The 26738-nt window shown below is 38.7% G+C and overlaps 1 protein-coding gene across 7 annotated transcripts in view; it reads left to right on the top strand.

The window, feature by feature from the left end:
- Positions 1–26738, top strand: part of LOC113045065 (trinucleotide repeat-containing gene 6C protein-like) — a 56301-nt gene that overhangs the window by 15540 nt on the left and 14023 nt on the right. For 5 of the 7 annotated variants that reach the window (XM_026205208.1, XM_026205201.1, XM_026205215.1 and 2 more), the window contains exons 4-6: positions 10649–10942; positions 23205–25586; positions 26285–26470. In XM_026205208.1, the coding sequence (XP_026060993.1) occupies positions 10649–10942; positions 23205–25586; positions 26285–26470 (2862 nt within the window). Of the gene's footprint in view, positions 1–10648; positions 10943–21422; positions 21979–23204; positions 25587–26284; positions 26471–26738 lie in introns of those variants that run through there. The other 2 variants (XM_026205250.1, XM_026205243.1) reach the window with 2 other exon arrangements.

Consider the following 26738-nt stretch of genomic DNA (forward strand, 5'->3'; position numbering starts at 1 on the left):
ATGCTGCTATTATTTTATCATATTGTGACTGGTTAGGAGTCAGTGTGAGACTGATGCTACTGTTCCTGGTCGAAAGTGGTTTTGGTGGTTTTCTGATTTTGAGTGTGTGTGTGTGTGTGTGTGTGTATCTGTCTGTATGTGTTTGAACTGCTGGACATGGTGTGTGTGTGTGTGTGTGTGTGTGTGTGTGTGTGTGTCTCTGTGGTGAGACAGAGACGTTCTCTGACTGGGTCAGTATTTATAGCCTGCCTCAGGCAGTGCAGCCTTCCGCCATCTTGTCTTTTTTCCTGCCGTGTGTGTGTGTTCGCACAAGGTTGATCTCCCTTTAAAAATGACTCCTCTTATGAGCATGCTGTCCTTGAGTTTGAGTTTCAAAGTGTGGCTGATCACTTTCTGTGTGGAAGCCTCACTATAGCAGTAATAGTAGAACAAAGGGATGGTGAGGAAAGCACAGAATGGCTTATAATAGAGCTGTCTGTATTCATAATGTTCCTCTCTGAATGTCAAACAGTTTGGTGGAATGTGAAGTGAAAGAACGCAGACACATACGTACCGGTAGCACAGGTCAAGTGAGCCGAGCTCCGGTATCTGCTCCACAGGCTGTACCTGCTCTTCTTCACTTATTCCAGTGTGTAAGACGCGGTCGGTTACTGTGCGGTTCCTCGGTGTTTTGCAGGTAGTGGTGCTTCATCCTAGTTAGAGGCTTGTGCAAATTGCTTTGGTTTAAGACGCGTCCTCAGTCCAGAGATAGCAGATTCCTTAATAATTAGTGGCCTCATTGTTATGATGCAATGTTGGGAAAGATACTTTGAGACAAAGCTAATCATAATTTGAAGTATTGAAACTACGGCCATATAATGAACCTCTTTATGAAGTAGCTAGATACTCTAAAGTTACTAAATGCTTTTTGTTTTTAACCAACTACATTTCACCCATTTAAAGGAAAATATTTATTCATTTTTATAACTGTCAAAGAAAGCAAAAAGGATTTTAAAAACAACAACAACAACAAAAAAAATGCTTAAGTATATACAAATTAAATGAAGATTCACTACCGGCCAAAAGTTTGAGGTTTGCTTTATTTATGTTAAATAACTTGGTGAATTAGGTTTTTCTGAGTTTGATTTGATGGTTTGTTTATTTGATCAAAAATACAGTAAAAAAAAGTCATATTGTGGAATATTATTACAATTTAAAATAACGGTTTTCTATTTTAATATATTTTAAAATGTTAATTATTCCTTTGATAACAAAGTTGCCATTACCACTGCCCAATTTCAGCAGCCATTACTCCAGTCTTCAGTGTCAAGATCCTTTTGTGGAAACTGTTATACAATTTTAAGGATTCTTTGCATTCATTTGAAATAAAAATAAAATTTTGTAACATTATAAATGTCTTTACTGCCACTTCAATTTAATGCATGATTGCTGAATAAAGATGTGTGACCCATGCTGGCGAAATCAGTCTGAATGTGTGCAATTGCTAATTACAAATACTAATTACGAGCTGCAGGCAAAACAAGTGAAAAATGGTTTGGTTGCATTTGTGTATTTCACATAAATGAGTTAATTAACCCTCATCTAGCAATCCCAGTGCTCCACATAGTAATTGAACATCTGAAATTTTCTTTATTCGTATGTTTTCTGAGAGTTCTTCCTTCTTTGTTTTAAAAAGCAAATACAATGTGGCATTTGATTTATTGTTAGAGGAGTTATTAAAGGGATAGTTACTCAGAAATGATAATTCGATGTTTATCTGCTTACCCCCAGGGCCTCCAAGATGTAGGTGCTTGTTTATTCAGCAGAACACAAACAGAGATTTTAAGCTAAAACTGTACAGTCTAACAGTCTTATAATGTAATGTAATGTATAAAGTGGATGGGAATCATGGCTAAAACGTGAGGTGTGCGGAGCGTGGAGTGGAGCTGTCAGATTTTTGACTGGAGCGGATTTTTTAAAAGTCAGAGCATCATGGTTTTCGCTCCACCACCATTCCATCGAGAGTGCAGTTCATGCCAACAAACCATAAAATAACTGCATATTTAGCAAGAATTCACCCTATTAAACATATTTAGTTAGCTTAATAGAGAAGGATCACTCAAATCAGAAAGAATGTGAAGTCTATGATGACGGCAATGGACCTGTTTGTTCCTTCTAGGTATAGATAATTTCAGCTGAAAGGATGATTTAAACAAGTACTACAACACTTCTTCACACACAATTGTCAATAATGCATTCAAACAAATGTAGCATAATACAGTGTTAATTCATCTGTATTCGATTTCGAATGAGCAGAAATCTGTAAGAAAAACATAAAATAAACTAGATAAAATAACTGGCGAGAACGTAGCCTACTGTTATTTTCAGACAAATTCTCAAACAAAATTTGCACTGCAAAAATCAGCAGTTATACCTTCTAATGCTGATAACCATGTCATGAGGTAGGAAAAAAAGTTTGCACACTATTGTTCACTATTGCTCCTGTTATTTAATTTAAATTTTGTAATATTCGTTATGAACAGAACTGTGCTATTTCGAACATAATGAAATACTTTAGACACAGAGTGAAGGCGGAGCGGTATTTCTGATCAGTGGAGCGAGGAGCAGATTGAATATTAAATGCCCGGAGCACGAAGGGGAAATAGTTGATGCTCCACTCTTTTCACATACTCTGAACCCTGCGGCTCGTGAAGATACGTTGATGTGTAAAGACACGAAACGATTGGTTCTATGCAAGAAACTGAACAGTATTTATATCGTTTTTCACCTCTGATGCACTGCAATGCCTGAACTGTCTGAACTGTATGAGCATCTCCTTAAAACACAGCCTGCAGGTGAGGCATCATCTTCTTCTTCTTGCTTTACAGCGGACCGCAGACTTAGTCCATTACAGCCACCTATCTTTCAAATCAACTATTGACATTCCTAATTGAGATTGTAGGTAGAGTGTCAGTGGTCCATTTGAGAGACGGGTGGCTGTAATAGTCTGTGATCCGCTGTAAAGCAAGAATAAGAAGATGACGCCTCACACGCCTGCAGCTGAGAACGAGCTCAGGAGAGTTCTAACAGTTCGCACACTCCATTGTGGTATCATGAAAAAAAAATGTTTAACATATATTTTTCCTATAAATTGGTGTGTGCCAAATTAAGTATTCCCAGAGAATTTAAGGCTATGGTTGCTTGGTGATTTTGTTTTGAAACCTTCAGAAAACTTTATCTAATTGCTTATCAAAATTTTATTTGCTGCTTCTGTCGACTTGAAACAGGTGCAGCTTAGCCAATTCCAACAAATCATACATTATTATGAATATTTTTTTTTAATAGAGAATGTGAAAATAAAATTTTTTGAAAATCTGCTCTTTGTGACTCATTTTGCCAGCACGGATCATATATTAATTTCTTTCAAAACTAAAAAACAAATATTTCTGTCTCCAAATCTGGCTAAATAATAAGATTCTGTTTTTCAGAAGTCCCTATGGATCGTAATGACTCATTTTTTTTTGTGAACCAATTCATTAAAAATTAACTAATTAAACTGAATAAACAATTTCACTAAAGTGAATTGGACCTTCCCAGTGTTCCAGTTTAGAGAGATGAAAGACATTGTAGGAAAGCACTTTGAGAATTGCTTTATTTTGCTAGTGTGCTATACAAACAACATTTTGAAATCATCTGTGCTGTTATCATGCTAGTAAATATAAAGTTGCATAACTGAACATATTGAACCTTATTGTCATTGGAAAAGAATGATTTTTGAACGATTCAATTGATTCAGGCGATATTAATGCATTTGTACAGTGACAGTGATACATCAGTCTGCTCTTAGTGCATGTGCTGAGGGGGAGGGGGGTGTTCATGTGAAGTGCAGTTAATTGAGGGTGACTATGGTAAGGATTTCTCTCTGCTCTGTGCTCGTCCCATGAGGTACGTCCCCAGTCGCTCCAGTTTTCATGTAGAGCAGCTCCCAGTCTTCCTCTCATGCCGGTCTTTTAATCTCTCCATGAGAAAGCACAGGACTTAAATACAGCTGCATATTTAAACACTGCTAATTAAGATCTCCAGTCTCTTCTCGTCCCTGCAAGGTTAAACATGAAAAACGATAAGATTAGCATGATAGGCGAGCATTATGGTGATTTCCCTGCAATGGCTTCCACTGATTCATGAAGCCTTTGAAACGTGTTCATTGGCAGGGTCAGGTTGCACGTCACTCTGGGTTGTGTAGATCGTATTAGAGCTAATCTCACTGCTGCAGGGTATTGAACTCACGACCATGAGCTGGATATTTTGTCTGACATCTAGGGTTTGATACTGTAAAACAAAAGATTATTCACTTGTGCTAAGGCAGACCTAGCCAGAACAAAGACCACATACAGACCGCAAGCCAATTTCACATGGCTCGCTAGTTAAGATTCAGTTGTATTGTGGTATATCTGACACCCAAGCGGAAAACTCAGTTTCCTCATATAGGCTATTTTATGATGGCTTAAGATGTGACTAAATCTAGTCATAGTTTTTGGTCTTTTAGTCATTAATACCACACTTATGTTTAAATTGTTTCCATTAATAGCCAAATAAAAAGGAAAATAATCAACAGAGATCAAGCACACTGCTGTTCAAAAGTTTAGGTTTTGGACGATTTTTGAATGGTTATGAAAGATGTTTAATGTGCACTAAGGCTGTAGGCTATTTATTTATATCTGAATATAATAGCAACAGTAATATTGTGAAATATTATTTTATTTAAAAATAAAGCATTTCTATTTTAATATATTTTAAAATGTAACATTCCTTTGACAAGGCTGCATTCTTCATCATTACTCCAGTCTTCAGTGTCACGTGATCTTTCAGAAAACATTCTTATATGCTGATTTGCTGCTCAAGCTAAGACTCGCCCACACCCCGTTGTGAAGACGCTGTTTTTTAGTGAAAGCAAAACTACTTTTGTTTGGTCTTCCAAAAGTTGGCACAAATAGAAATCAGTGGTTGAGTTGCATTTACAACACTGTTTCAGAACAGTTAAACCCAAATATTCAGATGGGAGGAGCAATTTTTATGGAGGACTGTTTCCCGATCCTGGGAGAGAAGACTACAATGTCAGCTGTTCTAACTCACAGTCTGTAAGTACGTTTACATATCTAAAGAATTTGCAACTGATGATCCAAGTGCAAAATTTTGAGCAGTGTAGAAGTAGCGCTTGTCGTTTGTCGTTTTTTCTGATAACAAATGCAGACATGGCTTTATGTTTACGTGGCACGATGCAACGCAATGGGTAAAAAGATAATAAAGTCATTATAATCAGTAATTATGTCCCCACTGGATTAAACAAATGCCTCGTTTGTAATGGTTTTTATTAGTTTTGTCTCATCGCACCGGGACACACAGCATCACAATATGTTAAGGGGCATAACATTTCCGTCACACGGAGAAACAGTAATGTACAGTATGTGGAAAATAATGTTTTTTTAACCTTAAACCACATGAACCACTCATCACACCAAAAACACAAATAATGTTCTTTTTAGCAACATCATATGACCCCTTTAATTAATAAATTATTAATATCTTTAAAAACATAAAACAAATCTGATCATGCCTTAAGTCTGATAAATCCATTTAACTGAGTTATTATATAATTTGTTTTATTGTTTCTCTAAACACACAGAAGGATGTGCTTGGTTATTGCATCTTCTCTCACTGACAAAGCAGAAAATGTGATTTCCCCATAGCCTTTCAAATGACATAGCTCCTTACATAGCAATTATCATGAAGAGGATTACCCATCATTTCCTTGGCTAACCTCTTGGTTAACTGCACACAAACTGCCTCCCTTAAAACTATATTATCTTGTAACATTTGCTCACTCATACCTGTATTTTGACCTGTCAGATTATTACATTTTGTGAGTCCTGTAGCAGCGTGAGGTCTGTTTGTGTGGTGAGGAAGTGACAGATGCTCTGCTGTGATGGAAAAAAAATAACTGCGAGGTGTGTATCTCCACAGCAACAAGCATAGTCTGGGACCTGGGGAAGGACACGGCGTCACAAGGTGTCTGTGTAATAAGTGTCGCCAAAAGGAGAATCGCTGGTGTGTCTGGCTCTAGAGAACACGCACACATACCCTCTGTACACTGAGGCTGCATTAACAGAAAATACTCCTTCATTTACTGTACTCAAAAAAAAAAAGAAATGCTTTGTCATTTTGACCAATAAAAAAAAAAATTCCCTACATAAAAAAATATTTAATATTTACGGTGAGAATTAAGTGGGAGTGACTGATAAAATGTTTTTGTTTATTTGCTTTACATTTCAAAAGCAGCATAATAAATAAAAAAAGCAAATGTCCTGCCACAGAATGGGGTTTCCTCATTCCTGGAAAAGCTGGAGCTATCAGTGAATTGTTCAAGTGTGATTTTCAGGCCTGGAAAAGTCATAAAAGTTTGAATATGTGGTTAGATGAGTGGTTTTCATCTAGGGACCAGGGTCCACTAGGGGGCCTCAGCAAGCTTCGAAGGGGGCCTCAAGATGACTTAAAATGATTTTAAGGCAAAACAAGCATTAAAATAAGCTCAAAAATTTATTTCTCATTTTAAGTAATTCGCTCACCTTGATCATTTTCAAAGTTTAAATTCTAGACCTGCAAAAATCATGCAAATTAATAATATCATAACTTGTATTTTTTTATATACTTGTATGTTTTACAATGATTTTTATTAATAATGTTCTTAACTATGTTGTTGTTGTTTTTCACTAATGACTGAATGAATAGAACTTTCTGTTTTCTCCAAACGCACGCTTACCAGTTGTACATGATTTTAGTTGCTTAACTTTCGTTTCTGCCGGTGTTTTATAAACTCTATATAATTTTCTGGAAAACAAGGACAGTTTAAAATAGATCATGGCAAAACATTTACAACCGAGTCTGTCAGAGTGACAGATAATGATCTGGTAGTACAAACTCTGCCTGTACTCTCCTCCACCGAAGGCCGCTAACGTGCCATTGAGAGCGAGCGACGTTCAATTATATTGACCTCAAAAACCTGTTCCCTCTGTGAGGTCTGATTCACATCTCCACATTACAATGCATTTGTCTCGTCTCTCAGCTCAATCACAGTCTGAAAACAGGACTGGAAAGTGCTATTGATCAAAATAAACCCACTCAGCGATTTCTGACCTCCGTTTGGAGTCACGGCTCATCTTGGAAAGCCTAACATTACTCTTTAGCATCATGTGCGGAGTGTGTGTCTGTCGTAGGAGGCACAGTCAGTGTGCTGTAATTACATTTATGGTGTCTCCTCTGTACTTAGACTGGGCTCAGGTCCTGTAATTTCATCCTTTCCAGGACGGTTTACACCATTCTCGTACCTTCAGTGCTTTCATCTGTCCTGTGTAGTCGAAGAATTTAACGTTTAATGCAGGATTAAATTTTTTCATCAGTAAGTAAATGAAGATGTCCTTGTGAAAGTAGGAGAGATCTGATGTCACATACTCCCTCGAGCCAATGTGTAATACTTTTTTTTTTTAATGAAATGCTTCTTAATTCACTGGGAATTCAGTGTGTGTTTCGCAAACCGACAAGGTTAATTTCTAAAGCAACCTCTACAAAATAAGCTGATGTTTGCATTTTCCTTTGTCACTTTTTTTCTTCCTGCTCTAGAACAGTGGCTGATTTTTTGTTGAGACCGCATCCCAAGAACATCCCAGGAATGTATGTTTGATTAAAAAATGATAATAATAATAAAATGTGTGGATACTGAAAAAAAGCTTTTACTCATGTCTGATGCAGCATTTGTTAACTGTTGCAGATGTATACTTTAAAACAATGGTGATTTAAAATAATTTTCCAGCATCAGTAAGGTAATGTATATCAACCATTTTTCTTTTTGTTTTGTAACCGTTAGACACTTACGATGTGCACTTGCACAAAAAGGGGTAGTCAAATATTCTACCAAGAGTATAATAATTCTCATACTATTCAGGGCTGTTAAAATTAATTATTCATCACTGCAATTCATGTAGAAGTTGTCTTATATCCAATTGATTATCATGTTAAAGAAGTTGTACTGTTTATTGTGTACATGCTTTGTAAGTGCCAGGATTTAACATAAACTACATAAACAGCTGTTTCCAACTGTTTCTAGCTTTTTTGCTAATCAAACCAAATTTTTTTTTTTTTTACAAAAATAACATTGAAAAATAATGATAATAATGATAATGTTGGTTACTGGAGGGTGCGCGAAAATAAAAGTTAATTATGATTATTTATAGATTATTATTATATTATTTGTTTGCAGTATATACTTTTTTCCCTTATTATTATCAAAGTACATTTTGTGGTAATCAGCATTAATCAGCATTATGCCACAAAAACTTTTTGCTAGATCTTAACTTGTAATGAACCCATTATTTTCCTTTCCCCTGCCAGGTCTCTGTAGCAGGGCTCTGGCGAGTGGCATTAATGCATTTACCCATGAGAGTGTGTTTCAGAGCAACAAAGCTGTAAAATAAGCCTTAGAAAAAATGGGTTGGTAATTAAAGCGTTTCAGGACATATGAATCTCATAACTGCACGACTGGCTGAGGATTTGTGTAGGTCCAGGATTGCGCACATACACACTCTTTTTCTCATCTCCCATTCGAGAGCTCATTGCCCCCCCCCCTGATTCTCAAACCTCCCCTCGCCAGTCCTGTGTTGGGATTGGATGGACGCTGACTATTTCCACAGAAACTTCTAGAATAGCTTTCATCAAAAGGCCCTGACTGCAGTCATTTTTCACGGCCCTGGAGTAAAAGTGTGAAAGACAGAGCATGCAGGTACTTCCAGTGCAATCAGGAGAAATTATCCATGCGCTTAGGAGTCCATATGCTCCCTGTGACACGTTCATAATCAGTTATTACAATGAGACGACTCAGACGCAAGAAAAGCGGAGCAGGACGGGGAAACTGTAGCGATTGGTCGACCCAGCTCGTGGCAGGCAGGCTGAGCTGGCCTTAATCAGGGATTGGCGTCACTGATTCCAGCTTAGCACTGCGACTGCGCCACTGGAGAACGTTTGTGCTGCAAACATGGCATGAAAGAGAGCGAGGGGCCACGACTGGTGGGAGGGACGTGCGGCTGAGGAACAGAGAAAGCCAGGAATTGAACGGACATGTTCACGCTAGCTCAGGATTCATGTTTTCATTTAGCGTAAGGGCTGTGTCACATTGGGCCTCTCCAGTACATAATCTATAGTGTATGTGTATTTTCAGACAATAGGAATGAAGTAGTGGATTTTGGAGGGTGTAGTTCACCGGAGTGATTTAAAAAATGTCTTGTAACAATTACACATACTAGCAAGCTAAATATAACTTTACACAAATTACGTTAGGTGTTGGCAGCCAACTTTTTTATTGAAGTAACTTAAATTCTTGTTGGACAATGATAATCACCTAAAAACAATAACCCCCTTTCTCATCTTGCTTAAAATGCATAAAATAACATTTTATTTACTAAATTTACTCTCCCGAACCCTATTGCAAAGCATAATAGGTTGTGGAAATCCTGTTCCCAGTTCCTACCATGCTACTTCATCTAAATAATTTATATTTTTTAGTCCCAAATTTAAGTAAATTGGTTGAACATGATAAAATGATGAAATCTTGATGTTTTAAGGAAACGAGCAGCAAAAATAATTTCAATCATCAAATTCAGTGTATTTTCAGTCTTTTGTTCAGTGTATGATTAACACCAAAAGTAAAAAGTAAACAGTGTAACCTATTGAACAGCCTGTACCAAGTAATGAACACATCATTTAATTAATCTCTCTATCCTCTCAAACGACTTGTTTTTTGAATGTACATGAATGCTTTGCAGTCATTTTGTAATTTTATGTGTTACTAATAAGTAATGACTATATATCAGTAGCTGTATGTACCATCATTTGATTTGTCATTCGTAAAGCTGTCATTAACTACACAGTCTTGTACCTTTGTATCTACAAACTTTGTATTTACCATTTGTTGAGATGTATTTTTTTTTTTTATGGTTTTGTGGTCTGTTCAATGAGGGGCTCCTGTGAATAATTTAAATGCATCACACCTATCTTTTGTATGCATTTGCACATTTCTCACACTGTCACTCTATCTAAAATTTCTGAAGCTACTAAAAGCCAAGAAACACAATTAGTAGACAAAAAGTTTTTTTTCTCCTCCAAGTTTCTGCCACACCACCAGACGGTGGTTTATCCCCCAGCAGAGTAAGCATCTCCCCCGTCCAGTACTCATTCACGCAGATGTTTGCGCTCACTCTGCTTCATCTTTGCCTCTGCCTCAGGCGGAGATCTGCCTGGATCAGGCTCGCTGATGGCTAATTGTGTAACCGTTTCTACCTCCTCCACAACACGGATACATAAAGATATAAACGACACTTTCATTTCCTTTCATCTCCCTCCCCGAGAGCCCCTCTGTGTCTAGACTGGCTGTGATGGGTAGACACAGGTGTACCGACATCCGCGATGGTCTCGCATTCCGCTCATCCTTCCCAAATCCTCTCATAGCTGTCCCTCTAAAGACACTTCTTGTTTGCTTTCATTATGGCATGTGCTAAAATTAACTTGATCCTTCCCTCTCCCCCTTCTCTCTCTTTCTCTCCTTCTTTCATCTTTGTGTCCACAGTGCCAGACTCTGCCAAGCCCAGCCCCACCCCTCCTCCCCCCACCAGCCCGTCCGTGCCCTCAGCCAGCAACAGCACTGGTGGAAATGGCAAGCGCGCACCCTCCAGTAACCAACAGCAGCAGCAGCCGGCAGCCCCTCGCTACCCGCCCCGAGAGGTGCCCCCTCGTTTCCGTCAACACGAACACAAGCAGCTACTGAAGCGGGGCCAACCTCTGCCCGCCGGAAGTACGGCTCTAGTGCAGCCAGTGTCCGCCAACCCTACGTCTCAGCTCTTCTCCTGCCAGACCCACCCAGGTCAGCCTCTCCTCCATGATGTATACAGGGTAGCCTGCTAAATCAGAGTGAAGTACAGAAAACACTTAACGCCCATGGTTGGTGATCATGTGGTCTTTTTTGTCGTTATGTTATTTGGTAGAAGAGCTGGTTGTGTTTGGGTGCTGGTTTGTACAGGCTATCAGCCCCTACTCATGCGGCATTAAGTGTGATATGATCATGTAAAGCTTCTTTCTTGTGTTCATCTTTTATTCACTGAGGTCAACAACCTACTGTGTTTTCCTTGTTCAGTAAGCTTGTTTCAATCCGATGTATGTCAAAATAGGTAAGAAAAAAAGTTGGTCGCAATTTCTGGTTCATGCAGACTTTAAATGTTTATTTTCCTTGGCATTTTATTTTATAAATGATTAATGCCCTTGCGTTTGCATTTGCATGTTACCTTTTATATTACTTCCTCTGTTGCTTTTTGCTTACTATTTTGAATAGACTAAATGCTATTTATATGAATATAAAAATGAATTGTAAGAGTAAGATAAGAATTATTATTTTTTTTTATTATTTCTCTTCATGTACCCAAACCAAATCAGACTGGTATTGGAATTGGAATTTGAATCATATTGGGAAATCTGTATCTAATATAGCCCCAATAATGAGATTTTAATTATTAAAAAAACAACAACTAAAGAACCATTTCTTCCTCCATTCCACTGTCCTGCGTCAAGCTGTGTTGTGAGGGGCCTTTCATACAGAACACATATGAGAGGCATTTTTGTGTAAAGTTGAACTTATTTCAGTTGAACTGCATGTCAAGACGCAGAGCACGTCAGACACATTGATCTCACATGTGTTTACATAGAAAAACAATGGAAAAGTAGCACAGTGGAATGAAAAATGACTTTTGCGTGAACATCCTCTTATGAGTATGGCACAATAGATGCGGTTCAATAGGTAGAAAATGGCTTAATTTGTTCATCACACAAACAAGGTCTTGTTGAAATCGTCTGTTGACATTTAATCAGGGTCGTTTTGTAATATAGTTTTGTTTGAGCTTATTCATGTGTGCACGTGCAGTAGGTAGCTGTGGATGCTGTATTTTCTTATTCTCATTTTTTGCAGCCGAAGAGCGCTAGATGGAGAGAAACGGTCTTGCTGAGTTGTGTTTTGCGACTTCCTGTGTTTGGAGGCATATGTGGGTGTGCCAAGAGTGTTGTAGTTTGGACATGGACTTGGCAGTCTTCTGCTGTGTGTCTGTGGCTTCTCAATTGCAGTGGCAAAGCAAAATAATGAGTTTGAGAAGAAAAGGGAGAGATGGCAGACGATCAGCTCTGTGGGCAGGGGTGATTCACAGCTTACAGTAAATGGGCGTGATTCAGAAGGAGTCTCGTTTGATTGGCATGGCACATAAATGAGCTGAATCCTGGACTGTTCTTATCTCCTCCCAGAGTATTGATAGGCTCTTATTTGTGGTCTGAAGAAATCATGTGTTCTTCTCATCTCTGGAGTCCTAGTTAGTAGCGAGACCAAAGGCCTGTCAATTTCTACTGTCTTCCTGGATCATATTTTTAGGAATCATTGGCACTTTCATATTAATGATCCGCACTTGCTGGATCTTCTTAGTCAATTATAGTTTCTTTTAATTTTATGTAAGAGTAGTGTTGCCAAAAGACCCAGTACTTCAGTAAAAAAAAAAAAAAAATGTTACGGTACCAGTTTAGTACCGGTGGTACAGAGTACCCGGTCAACCTGGTTCTTGATGCGCAGATTTCTCTCTTCATAAAAGCACTGAGACATGACGACATCAAAAGGAGGAAACACACCAAACTAACAAAACACTTTAAAGACAGATGCCTAGATCAAATGAAAGAGTTCAAGTAGCTAGGTTTCCCCATACATTGGGAAATATCAAAACTTACCGCCACAAACATAAGGCTTTGACTTGAATAAACAGGAGCACTGCACGTGTCACAGCCGAAACCCGGTGCGGGTGTATGACTGTATTTCTAAAGAAAACCGATTGTCTTCAGAAAATTATGAATGTCGTTTTCATTTCATCTTGCCTGTAATGCCTGAGCAGCGATTGTGAGTGCTAGTTCAGCTCTTATACAATTACAGCCTTTACCGGAGAAACCTCTCTCTCGCGCGCTCTACAAGCTGGCAGAGAATGAATCTGCATATATGTCGCAACAAATAGACTGCAAGGCTGATGGAAACACCACTTCTGTTATGAGTACTATTAAATATTTTAATTTGAATGTCGGATTTAAATGAACACTGTTATTGGTGTAGTTAGTCGTCAGCATAAGCTTGCCTGACCCTAATATAATGAGTATCAGAATTAAGTTTATTAACTATTTAATGCTTCTATTACTTGTATTAGGTTAAAAAGGAGGAAATGATGATATTTACTATTTTTACACGCCAGAGGTATTTAAATGAATTCTGAATCTTAAATATGCGCGTTAGAGAATGTACAAATTGTTAACATTGTGTTTGTTTTTTTTTAGCTAACTTAGCCGTTATTCTTGGCTTTAAAATTCAAAAGCCCTTTCAAATTAAATATGTACAAGGTTTGGATTAAATTAATGTATAGTCCAAAAATTTTATTAGCATGTTTTTGTGTTTTGCTTTGGTACCAAAATTGGTACCGAGAACCGTGGATTTTCAGTGGTATTGGTACCGAATACTGAAATTATGGTACCGTTACAACACTACATCAGAGCAATCAGATGTTTCAGCAACAAGCCTTCTTCTTCAAAAAAAAAGAGAAGTCCAATAATCACAACAGGTGCTACTTATCATGAACTCAATCTCAAAGTAAATTAACACATTAAAATTATAGTACAAAATATACACCACAAATAAATAAAAAATTCCCAAAAGAAAACACTAATGTGAATGAAGGTGATGGACGAGTAGACCCTTCAGGCAAAAGGCATCCATGCATAAGTCTGTTAGCCACCCACTATTACCAAACAATAAATAACAATATAACACTATTACCAAACAATAAATAACAATAAAAAAATCACTTTCCTCTTAAAGAAGACAAGAAAGATCAAAATCTCCATTAAGACCCAAGAGAGACATGGCTTTTAATCGATACACCCATGAGCTTCTTGTTGTAAAAGTTTTTTCCTCTGATAAAAATTATTACTTTTTTGATAGCTGTATAAATTAAATCCTTAATATCATGATTATAGTCATGAAAATGTCTTGCAATTGGTGAATTCACATCACATCCCCTAATCGCAGAATTATGTTCACTAATATAAAATTTTAAAGGCTGTAAACAGGTGGACACATTTTAACACGGAAATCACATTTGATGTGGAACAGGTACTTAATGATTCAATAAAGAATGTGTTTCCACTGAATTTTTTAGTTTTATTTATCGATGAGCAAGTGGCACAATTCCTACAGGGGAAACAACCTTTTATAAAAAAATGTGTCTTGTTAGTGTATACATATCATATTTTACCTGTCTATTTGCTATATTACTGGATATTTTATGAATAAAAAAAGGAAAATCTTTTTAAAAAAAAATTGCCTAAAGGGGTCTGAATCAAGAGAATATTCCAATATTTTCATGATTTCCTTGATTTGATAAGACTGTTGAGTTTTACACACATTTGACTGAAAAAGATTTTTGTTTTCCATAAGCTTGATTTAATAATTGTTGTCGTTAGCTTTATTGTATGCAGACTAAAGCAAAACTTGTATATATCCACACATATAAACTTGATAAACACTATACGAGATTGTATCTCAAAACATTCTACGTAATCAATGAAACTGACTAAATGGCAAACTTTTTTTTAACAAAGGAGGATGAAAACAGAATCAGAAGCAAGGATTGTTCATAAATTTTTGTGGTCCTTCACAATTAACACATCCAAAAAATGAAGAGTGCTTTGGTCTCGCATGGTAGAAAATTACCAAATTCCTGTCGTCAATTTAAATGTAACCATAATTTCACATTTCCCAAAAAAAGTATTATTATGGTAAACAAAATATGCCTCAAACTTCCCCATAAAAAATTAGCATAGTTTGGAGCTAATGGAGTACCCATGGCAGTTCCATGTTTTTGTAAGTTCAGTATCATTATCAAACATAAACTATTTTTTTGTCACAACAAACATATTCATCTCAGTGATAAATTCAACAGGTTTATCAGAATTATCAGAACTTTTGAGAAAAATGCTAGGGATACATGCATATAAAGAGAAGGCATATACTTTTACCAACCAATCCTCTTCTTTAATTTGTATTGATTGTGTTTTGACCCAAAAATCTGTTGTATCTTTGTTTTTTACACAAGTCTGCAGATGGTAATCAAGAGACCAAGAAACCTTTTGAGTTAATGATCCAATACTTGAAATGATTGGTCTGTAAAGGAGGATTTTTACTGAGGATTTTAGGAATTTTGGAAGGGCGTATAGTACAGGTATAACTGGATGATCATAAATATGAATTCCTTCAGAGTTAACAATTTTTTCCCGGCGATCTATTCAATAACACACCCAATTCAAACTTAGAATTTGCTATTGGGTTAAACAATAATCTTTTGTAACAATTCTCAACATCCAACATTTCTTTCACTTTTATCCTATATATTTCCTTTTTTTCGCTCCTTTATCTGCTTTTTGAATTATAGAATCATCCTGAGGTAGTTCCTGAAAAGCCAATCGTAATTTTTTTACTAATATTATCCCTAATACATAGAATATTATCTCCATTCAGTAATTCCTCCACTTCGTGATCTACAACCAATCTACAAAAAGTATTCACAGAGGAATGAGAAATTGAAGGAGTTGAAGTACACATACTTGATCATCAGACAATAGTTTTTTAGATACATTAAATATAACAAACCTTTTTGGTTTCTCCCGTCTCTGTGTTGATGAAACCAGTGGAATTTACCTGCCGTGTTTTCCACCCTCTTGAGCCTCTCGTTGGATTCCTCTTCTCACTTTCAAACATTCTGGTGTTCAAATTGGCTCCAAAAAATTATTTTTTTAGATCCAGAGACAGAACTTGATGAATTCTGTTTGTTATATTCATAGACACAAAATCATACAACCTTACAGTTTGATTCTGAACGAAGGAGTCTTGTGGGCTCTTTTTAAGTGAATCAAAATAATATAGTGCAACTAGTGTATTCCAGTTCCTGAATGATTGACTCCCATTAACCTATTCATTTTAGCGAATCAAAACAATTCCTTGACTAATATAGTCCAATTCATTTTGAGTCCGTTCTTTTGATTAAATCAAACACTTACAACTTTGAGACTTAAATCAGTATAGTTACATTCTGATAGTTTTACATAGTAATGTGAACGTTTATTTTATGAAAATAATGTAATAAATTTACTACTTTTTCTCTTTGTTTAATATTCTTATTTAAAATAAAACCAAAGATTAAAGTAATTGAAAAAATCTGTATATATATACACCATTTGCAATGGTTTTATTTATATTTTAAGTTTTAATTTACATTTTTTGATTGATGTAATTTCCACATTTTTTGGCAATGCAGTGTTATTTCTTTTTCTCAAATAATTATTCTCCCAAAAAACTGATACCTATTAATGGAGCCGTTACTGAAGTGGGAATGTTGAGCATAATTTTAACTTGAACAGGAGTCTTTAAAATCCTTGTGATTTCTCACCTACAAGGGTTAGTGAGCAATAATCATAGCGTAGCTTAGCAAGCATTATTATTCATGATGGCTTATTTATGTTTAGACAGCGTTGCATGTATGGCAGTCCCAAAATGCATTGTGATGGTTTTAAAAAATCTACATAAACTTGCATTTATTTTCATGCTTCCTTCTCTCTCTCTCTCTCTGTGTGTCTGTGTCTCTCTCTTTCTCTCCTGGTTGAGTTTGCTTTTGGGTATGTTTTGAGCTGGCACATGCTCTGAGCTGTGGTTCCGCTGGATGTTACTTAATGCACATTGTGAGCCCAACAAGTACTAAGAGCTCCCAGCTTTCTGTGTGAGTGTGTTTTTACAGGAAGCCACTGGAATGCAGCCGAATGGCCCACAGCTCTGCTTTAAGCCAGCAATGGCATAGAGGCTGTATTCATTTAGTTTGTTTCTTTTGCTCCCTCCATATTTCCTACTGTCATTACATGGGTATCTAGTGTAAAACATCCCAAGGGACAGAAACACTTTGCCTCCTATCTTCAGAACCTGTAGAAGACAATGCATTTTTTTTTTTACTTTTGCCTTTTCTGATATGTCCATATGTCTGTGTGTATATATCGGATTACAACTTGAATGATGATGTGTGTTATTTTCTATGTGCCATTCTGTGTCATTCTTCTGTGTAAAGATTGAATCTTAAAATGTCAAAACAAAAGTTTAATTGGTTACAATCAAAGTAAATTATGGCAAGTAAATTGTCTTAGTGGCCATATTTATAAGCACAAACAGGTGTTTCAAGCCATGCAAGCGCATGTTCTATCTACTTGAATGGAGAATTAGAATCTTGTTAGAAAGTTGGAAATTTCAGTGACATAATTCAGATAAATAAACAGGTCAGAGGAGACCGTTTATTAGCTCTGAACAATAATTGAGCGTAGTGCAAGCAAACTGGCCCAAGCTCAGAACAGGTTTACTTGGGAACCAATGATGATCTTGCTACACTTTCACTGCAAAGTGCTGCAAAATCCAGTGAGAAGCGTTTAATTCACCACAGAATGAATGTTTGCTATGAGATTTAGTGAGAAGCATTCAGATTCTGCACATAATTCTCTGTTATAAACAGATCAAACAGCGCTGACAGAGAAAACCAGAAGTAGTTACTCTAACTATAACCGTGGTGTTGTGGCATTAATTTCAGGGTTTGTATAACCTTTTGAGAGAGAAAAACAAGCACTTTTCAATGACTTTCAAGTATTTCAAACAACTAAAGCACTCTAAAGCTCTATAAATGATCCAGTTTAAATATAATTTTTAACGAGATGTCCAAAATATACACTGTGGTAAACAAACACGTTTACTTGTTTACACCACATTGCCACTATCACCAGTAAATGGCAGCACTTTTTATTTTTACTTTATTTTGAAAAAAGAAATCAAATTTTGTCAGAGTTTTGCACTTATCTTGTCTATCAAATAAGAAAAGTCAATGGAGTGATTTACATTTGCGACTGAATCAGATACATATAAAGAGCACTCCTTTTATAATCACTGTAGATTTTAGTCAGTTGAGTATAATACTATAGAACAATGGTACATTTAATAAGATTAGAATAAATACATTGTATGCTTCCAAACTTAATCTCAGTGCTTTACTGTCAAATGTGCATTAACAAGAAATAAACGTGTAATATTATTAGTAACTGCACTTATTAATGCAAAGCAATTGTAATTTTATGATTCAATTATCTTTATTTTTATTACTCCCAGTCTCCAGTCGTTATTTTCCAGTACCGTTTGTTGATGCTAGAGACACATAAATTACACAGTTCACCTTTAAGGTCAAGTGTATTTGTTTCTGCATGTTGTTTTGAGGTTTACATCGCTTAGTATGGCTGGCTGCTCTGTGGAATGCATTACAATCTACAGGCGGATTATCAGCTCATTATGGGCCTGTTTGCCTCAGTGTGTCCGGTGTTCTCTTCCCCCGAGCTGCCAAATAGACCTGAGCTCTGGCACTGGTCCCAGCTACAAAAACTTTAGCTCTTTCTCTTTTCCTGTCACACCCACACACACTCACATGCATCCTATCAATGCCAATATAGTTGTGACCAGGAAGTAAAGTTGACCGGGCTGAGAGAGCCCAGCTCAGGGAATACTAATGAGGACTCACCCAAGTACAATGGCGTGAAGCTTCTGTCCTTTCCCAAAGTAAGTGCTGAAAAAAGATTCAGGCAGACTAGTTTGCTTTAAGCCAGATCAGCTAATTTTCAGTTTCTTTGGTTTACAGAGTACACAAACACACATACTGGCATTGAGATCCAGAAAATAGGATTTGTCATCAAACTATATCAATAACCTGCTCTATTTTATGTGAGTTTTTGGTCTTGATTAGTTTTAGTTTTGCTATTATCTGTTGTACTGTAGTCGCCCCCTGCTGTCCGGTGCTGGTGGTCGCCCAGTAGCTGCCTATTCCTGATGTCACATCCTGCTGTGACTGAGCGGTAGCGTGGTGTAATACATCAAGGCTCATGGATGTTGCATAAGACCCTCATGCATGTTGGCCCCTCCCCGTATTCTCCCAACAAGCGTCTTTGCAACTGACAAATAGCAACGACAGCAAAGCCCCCTGTTCTTCGCCCCACAGTACCACTGCTGTTTGTTTGTACATTAATGCATGTACAAACACATGCAGCATATGGTGCTGTTCTTTTGGATATAGTTTATGCTTCCATTCATATAGGAACCATCTTTTAGTTGAAACAGTGAGGTGGATTGCAATGGTAAGGAAAAGAAGCAGGGGTCGAGATACTTGAGATTTATCTCTGAAAATCTAGTAAAATGCATTGAAATGTTTAATGCTAACTCAAGGTCTCCCATTGTTATTTTTAAATCTTGTGAGAAAAATAGAAGTTGAGCCTAAAGAGAAAGAGGTGGAGATCTATACATTGCAGTCTATTAGCTGTGATAATCTTAAATTGAACACGTTAAGAGTATCAAAAAAAAAGAAGAAAAAAAAAAGCTTTTTGAAATTCAGATGAAATAAAAATGATAATTAGAAATGTTGCCGATGCGATGAATCGCTTGCGATAATGCAAGCTGTTTGCATAGCTTGTCAGTGAACTAGGGCTCTGTGTAGTATATGCCACTCCATCTGAACGCATGTGATGGAGATTTACTGCTAATCACAGAACCGGCTAAACTGATGATGTGCATGACAAACACATGAAATGTATTATTTACTTCATTCACATTACAATATGCACGTAAAACAATGTTACTACTAAATAATTACTATCACGACGGTTTAGTGAAAACACGTAAAGGCACAGATTTCATACGCTCCCGGTAAAAAAACAACCAATCACAGCTGCGGTCCGTAACTTTGTTTGTGTTCAAAATGTAGAAAAAGTATATAATAAGCGAGTACACCATGAATCTATTTTCCAAACCGTGTTTTTAGCTTGTCCTGAATCACCAGGGTGCACCTATAATAAGTGTTTATATTCAGACTATTATATTTTAGATTGCTTCGGGGGTACCGCGGCGGAGTAACCCCAGTACCTTTGTGATTCTTCATAGACATAAACAGAGAGAAGTAGTTCCGGCTACGATGTTCTTCCGCAAGACGCAAGCAGTTCTGTTTATTAACCGCTAGAGCGTCAAAAGTTACCAGCCGCAGCTTTAACTGACTTTATTTTATTATGATAATGAACTGGCTGCATTATTGTCGAGTGTTTTTGTAAAATAAGCCTAAAGAAAAATATGATACAGCTTTCTGCCGTCTGGCTTTTGAGTTTTTGTGTACATTAGCTTATAGTTTCCAGTTAAAGATATACATTTTAATTAGGTGAGTCTGAGACAATTATTTGAAAGTGGTTTCACATTTATTGTTTGTTTGACACATTTTCTTTTTCTTTTTTTTTATATATATTATGTGGTTTTAAATGAGGTGTCATAGACTGGACAAATTAATTTTTCATAAGTTTATATACACAGTCATCTGTTGTGGGCATTCTTGGCAGTTTTTACAAGGCTTTTTTAATAGTGTTCATATTGATATTGGAATTATATTGTATCAACCAAAATTAAGAAATATATTGTGATATACATTTTGGCCATATTGTCCAGCCCTAGGCAGAAATTGGTCCAACATTTATCTGGACTAATTCATCTCCAAGAAGGGATGGTAAACTCCTTTGTGCTGCCTGTACTGTACTCTCGCACTCTGACTCTTAGTAAAAGTTACTACAGAAAGACACAAACAAATCCAACTAATAAATGTTTAAGTAGTGAAAACGAAAGCCAGCATTTGTTTGGGGTTTTCATAAAAGGGTAATTTGCAGGGATGGGAATAATCAATAATGAGGCTTGGATTACATAATTTCATATTTAGCTGGAAAAAGCTGGCTTTGGGTTGGAATATAATAAGAGTCTGTTCTCTTCAGACTTTGGTGTATTGTGTGTATGGGAGGTGCTGGGATCATTTGTAAACAATGCCTTCCTTGATGCCAAGAGCTAGTGTGCTTTTGTAAGTGTTCATCTCGTTTTCGTTTTTTTCTTTCTCAACTGGAGCCATCCCTTCTTTCCTCCCAACATGCATACCTTCCAGTCGTCTCTGCATCATTAAAGCGTGGGCATACTCTGCACAGATATTTAGCCCTTGGCCACCTGCCCACCTTCATGTGAGCCTCATTTGGTGTGTTTATCCTGTTTCCCATTTAGCCACTGAAGTGTTGTTTTCCTCTAAACGTGGGACTTACCTCTGGTATGCAGAGCTACAACTTCACACACCTACTGTACTTTTGATATTACAAGAAAACTGTAAAATCAGCCAGTATGACAGGGAGCTGTGTGTGTGCTTCTCTGTGCATTTCTGTGTATACACTGTCCTTGCACTGCAGCCTATGCTCTGAGGCAGGCTTGCTGTTGTACATCTATTCAGCTCATTCTATTGTGAGTAGGGGTGCTAATTGCAGCCTGAATGGTCTCGGCTAAATGTTTTTGACCGTTTGAAAGCATGAGAGAGAAAAGTGGCACACAAGAAAAGGAATCCCTCCTTTTTGTTTTGTTTTTTTCTCTTTCCTAATGGCACAACGGAGTGCTCTTGGCTTTAACCTTCAACTCCCATGCAACCCTATTTCCCCTCCCTCACTAGAGAGGCTCCTCTACGAATCAGGAATCGAGGTAGATATAAATAAAGCCCGGGTGAGGGAACAGAGATCGGATCCTGCCAAAGCTGTGTGGGATGAACGGGGCGGTCGCTCACGTACTGAGCTACAGCTCCTTGGCAGCATTTCAAATATGAGCTTTAGAAGCCTTGCGAGCAGCAGACATATTGTAACAGGGATGGCCAGTGCTCTGCATGCAGCCTAGTGCTTCTCTCAGGATGGTCGGGCGACATCTCTCTTCAGGTACTTTTCCACTTCTCTGTGACCCCACCCCCACCAACCTCATAGTACAATCCTCCACGCATTGATAACAGGTTTTTTTCCTTTGCTTTGCTCTCTTCTGCACTGCTGCTGTTTGATCTGGAAGTGTAGCATTCGTGTAACCGCAAACAAAACGCAAATCCCTAAAGCTATTGCTTGTTAGAGACTAATGCAGGACAGAGGCTCATCTGATAAGCTTTCTTCAGTGAGACACTGTAAGATATTGATGGCAACACTAAGCTTTTTGGCTTCAGTTCACATTTGATAAAATGGCGTCCTTTACTACGCAGTGACTGTACAGAAAGACAGTGTTTGTGTTCGAAACACCATCCTCTCTTTCATAGATTCCCTCCTTTTTTTTCTTTTTTTTTGCGTGGTTGGTGACAGATAGACTGGTGTGTATGAGCACTGCCACTTTGCTCAGATCTGACACAGTCTGAGCCATGTCTATGCATGTAAAGACACACAAAAACAACAACAACATTGTTGAGCGAGTGCCATGAGGCTAGGCAGCATTTGCCAACTAATTAACACAACAGGATACTTGTATCCATATGTAGGCATTAGCACTGCTTTCAGTATTTTTATCAATCTGTCATATTTAGAATAAACACATTTCTTTGAAGGCAGAGTCTGCGGTTATAATCTATTAGTCCAGCAGAGGGAGATGGTTGTGGTTGGGAGAACCAAGACTTTGCGGTAATAGCAGTGAAAAACAAGGACTCCAGGCTAGTAATTATATGTGAACCAACACATGCAGTTATTGGTGCATTTTTATGGTTAAGTTATGGCCATAGCTACCATGCTGATGTAATGCAGATTTTTTCTTAAAGCAAACCAAAGTGTTTTGATCGATCTAGCCACATGCTGCAGTAAATGGTCATTTATATGGGAACATTTATATTTTTTTTCCCAAGTGATATTTTTTTTTTTTTTTGAGAACTTGGCATTTGTAAATATTTATTTAGATTTAATTCCATGCCAGTTTTTTTTTTAATATATTTTCTTAAATGCCAAAACTTTTTGTTATCAAATTAAGATCTCTTGCAGATTTGTTAACTGCTTATGTATTTTATTACAACAAGCATAAAATCGAAATGGTCTTGATTGATTAACTGAATGAATGAATGAATATATAATAATATAGTTTTCAGGCAAGGTATTTCAATCATTTCTCTTTTTTTCTCTCTCTCTCTTTCTACCTGTAGAGCTGCCCCCACAGAGTGGCCTGGCCGCCCAGTATGAGAATATATCCCCCAGTCGCAGTGCCACTACAGCCTCTACCAATAGCTGCAGCAGCTGGGATCCACTGATTATTGACGAGTGCGATACGGAGGCGTGGCCTTCCATTTCATGCAAAGAAAGCCACGCCCCTGCAGGATGCCCCTTGGACACTGAAAGTATCAGTGACATCAGCAGCATGAGCATGGCCACAGGAGCTGGCCAGCAAGGCCATTTCTCCACCAATCACCCCAGCAAAGCCAATCCAAGCCACTCAGGAGGTCTACTCTCCAGTCAAGGTGGGGCCAGCAGAGGCTGGGGCTCAGGCCCATCTCTTGCCAGTGGAGGAGAAGGGAAGAATGAAGTCTCCAGCCCATCAGGGGGAACCAGGGGTTGGGGCTCCTCCAACTTTAACTTGAACTTAAACCCCAATGCTAACCCCTCTGCCTGGCCAGTTCTGGGACATGAAGGGAACGGCGTAGGTGGCGGCAGCTCTGGAGGAAGCAACCCTCCTCCTAATATCTGTAGCCCACCAGGCACTCTGCCCAGTCAGGGCCCTAGCAGCAGTGGCAGTATAGGTGGTGCCAATGGAAATTCTGCAGGTAATGGTGGCAGTGGCAATGGCAGCACCACATGGGGTAGCTTTGTGCCCAGTGACTCCTCAGAGCCACACTCCACCCCATCCACGAATGTGTCTTTCAGCTCCGAACCTCAGAACCTTAACACTGATGGACCAAATCACACTAAGCAAGAGCCCAGAAGCCCTGGCCACAGCCTGGCTAACTGGGGGGTTGGGACTTCATGCATGGGCTCATTTGTTCAAAATCCAGGAGGAGCCTCACAGGTCAATGGGGATGAAGAACCTGTTTGGGGTAATGGAGATGCCAAGTCTGGTAGTGGCTCAAAAGACTCTGGTTGGGACTCAGGGAGCAGCTGGGGACAAGGAGGGACCTCAGGCACTTCTGATTGGGGACAAGCTGCCTCAACTGGAGACTGGGGTAAGCATTCCAACAATGAGCCCAAAGGATGGGATTCTTCAAGCTCTCCCACCCAAGAGCAGAATCTCAATTCTTGGGTCCATGGGGCCAAAGCCCCAGCCAGTGAGGGAAGCAGTGATAGCATGGAATGCCATCCTTGTAGGAGGGTCTGTTCATCAATAGATGAGGCTTCCCCTATTCTGCCTGCCCAGGATATGGACCCTCGGGTTCTGTGTAACACTGGCTGGGGACAAACACCAGTGCGTCAGCACACTACTTGGGAGACCGAAGAAGCTGCACGCTCCAACTGTAAGAATGACATTGGAACTGAAGCCTGGGGCTCATCCTCAAATGCAGCCAATGTAGGACCAACACCAACATCTGGCAGTGCCAACCCCAACTCTGGCACTACATCCAGACCAGACTCTGGGGGCAAGAATGAGGGCCCCTGCCCCAGTACTGGAGCTGGGCCTGGATGGGGCACAGCCATGCCGTCACCCCAGGCTAGCTCTGGTTGGGCTGATCCTACCAGCAACAAAAAACCTTCAAGTAGTCCTGGAAGTTGGAGCTGTACCCCAGCTGGAGGTTCAAGTGGCAACCTGAAGAAAAGTGGTCAGACTTGGGGTTCAGAGGAGAAGTCTCCTACCTGGGAAGACAGTCATGCTAAAGCCAAACCACAGGGCTGGACTGAGGGGCCCAACCATTCTCATGGATGGAACAAGGGACCTGGTGGAGAAAACAGGTCTGGTGGAGAATGGGGTGAACCTGGAGATGAAAAGAAAAATAGTCCCTCCAGCTCGACCTGGGATGGAGAGGGTACTGGCCGTAATGAGGGTTCCAGAGGATGGGGCAAGCCTGCCCCGGGTGCAGGAGGAAACTGGGGAGATGCACAACAACCCAGTATGCCATCACAAGGATGGAATAACAAGCCTCAGGAGGGCACCAATGGCAGTTGTGGCAGTGGAAGCATGGGTTCTTGGGGAGGTCCTAGCTCTGTAAAACAGAGTGGCTCTGGATGGTGTGGAGGAAAAGGTGGAGGTGTTAAACCTGACCATATTGGAGAGCCCACTGGATGGGATGAGCCCTCTCCACACTCCATCCACCGTAAAATGGAGATTGATGACGGTACCTCAGCTTGGGGTGACCCAAGCAGTTACAATAAAACAGTCAATCTCTGGGACAGGAATAACCCTGTGATACAAGGCAAACCAGGACCTGGCAATGCCAACAATGTACCCAACAACCATCATCATCATCCCCACCATAACCAGCCTCCCGTGCAGATTCACAGTCATGGAGGGTCAAATTCAAACAATAATCACATTTCTCCTGATAACGTTGGCCCACATCCAACAGGGCCACCTCACAATAGAACAACCCTCATGAATCCAGGTAAGACCTTTACCTGGTTAAAACATATCACACAATGTTTGTTCGATTATTTTGACATACAAGTGAAGGAGAGAAAAAATGACTGTTCATGCTGAGAGAACATGCTAGCAGAAAAAAAAGAGAGAAATGTTCAAATAAATCAGTCAACAGAATAGTGTTTACATTCTGTCTACTAGTGTAGTTCAGTATGGCATTTGAGCCAGGAGGAAGTGTGTAATTAGAGATGGGTCGCCATCTGTGGGGAGTATCACTAGGCCTCAGCAGGATACTTGGAACAAACCTGACGCCCTCTGCTGTTTGTGTGTAGCTTTGCATGCCCTCTGCCAAAGCTGTATTAAGCATGGCATCGTCAGATCTCCCTTGTGCCAAGAACCAAACAGACATTTAATATTGCAGCGCGATATACCAGTTTATGACATAGGAGCCTACAATTTACAAGATAATTAAACAAATAAAAGTTTAAATTAGAATAAATGTCTCAAAATAAATAAACTGTGAAATTCATGTTAATTTTTGTAATTCAAATTTGTTATGCTAATAATATAGTTTATAGAGGGAAAAATAAAAAAAATATCTAACTTTTGGACCAGACTGTATATACTACACAGTGCCAGCATCAAGAGAATTTAGTATATGGTTTATGATACAGAGAAAACCAAAGGTGCACTTGTCCTGAGTTTTGCCATATTTCTTTGCAGGATGGGGCGAGATGACAAATGTCCATTCTAAACCTGAGCCCTCATGGGGAGAGCCAGCCACCCCTGCAGTAAGTGTGGACAATGGCACTTCAGCATGGGGTAAACCCTCAGGTGGCTGGGGTGATAATGGCCCGGAGGTCTATGGTCGAAGCAGTGGACCTCCTGGATCTGCCCCCTGCAAACCTGGTTAGTTTTATGAATGTACATTTATTTATTCATTTTAATAAAAATAATTGTAGTTGCTTTAAATGCTTTGATGTGATTTAAAAAAAATCCCATGCAGTTATTCAGTTGCAGTTGAATTGAATTGGAAATTAAAGTGGAAGTTATAAGATCTTTGAAATGTGTAACAGCAGGGCCCCCTGTTGTTGTAAATAATGCACTACAGGTTTATATATGTTTTGGTATCTCAGTAAGGACAAATTAGATATTTCTATTGTTTGTAAACCTAACC

This window comes from Carassius auratus, chromosome 3 (genome assembly GCF_003368295.1).
Source record: "Carassius auratus strain Wakin chromosome 3, ASM336829v1, whole genome shotgun sequence".
NCBI classification, from domain to species: Eukaryota; Metazoa; Chordata; class Actinopteri; order Cypriniformes; family Cyprinidae; genus Carassius; species Carassius auratus.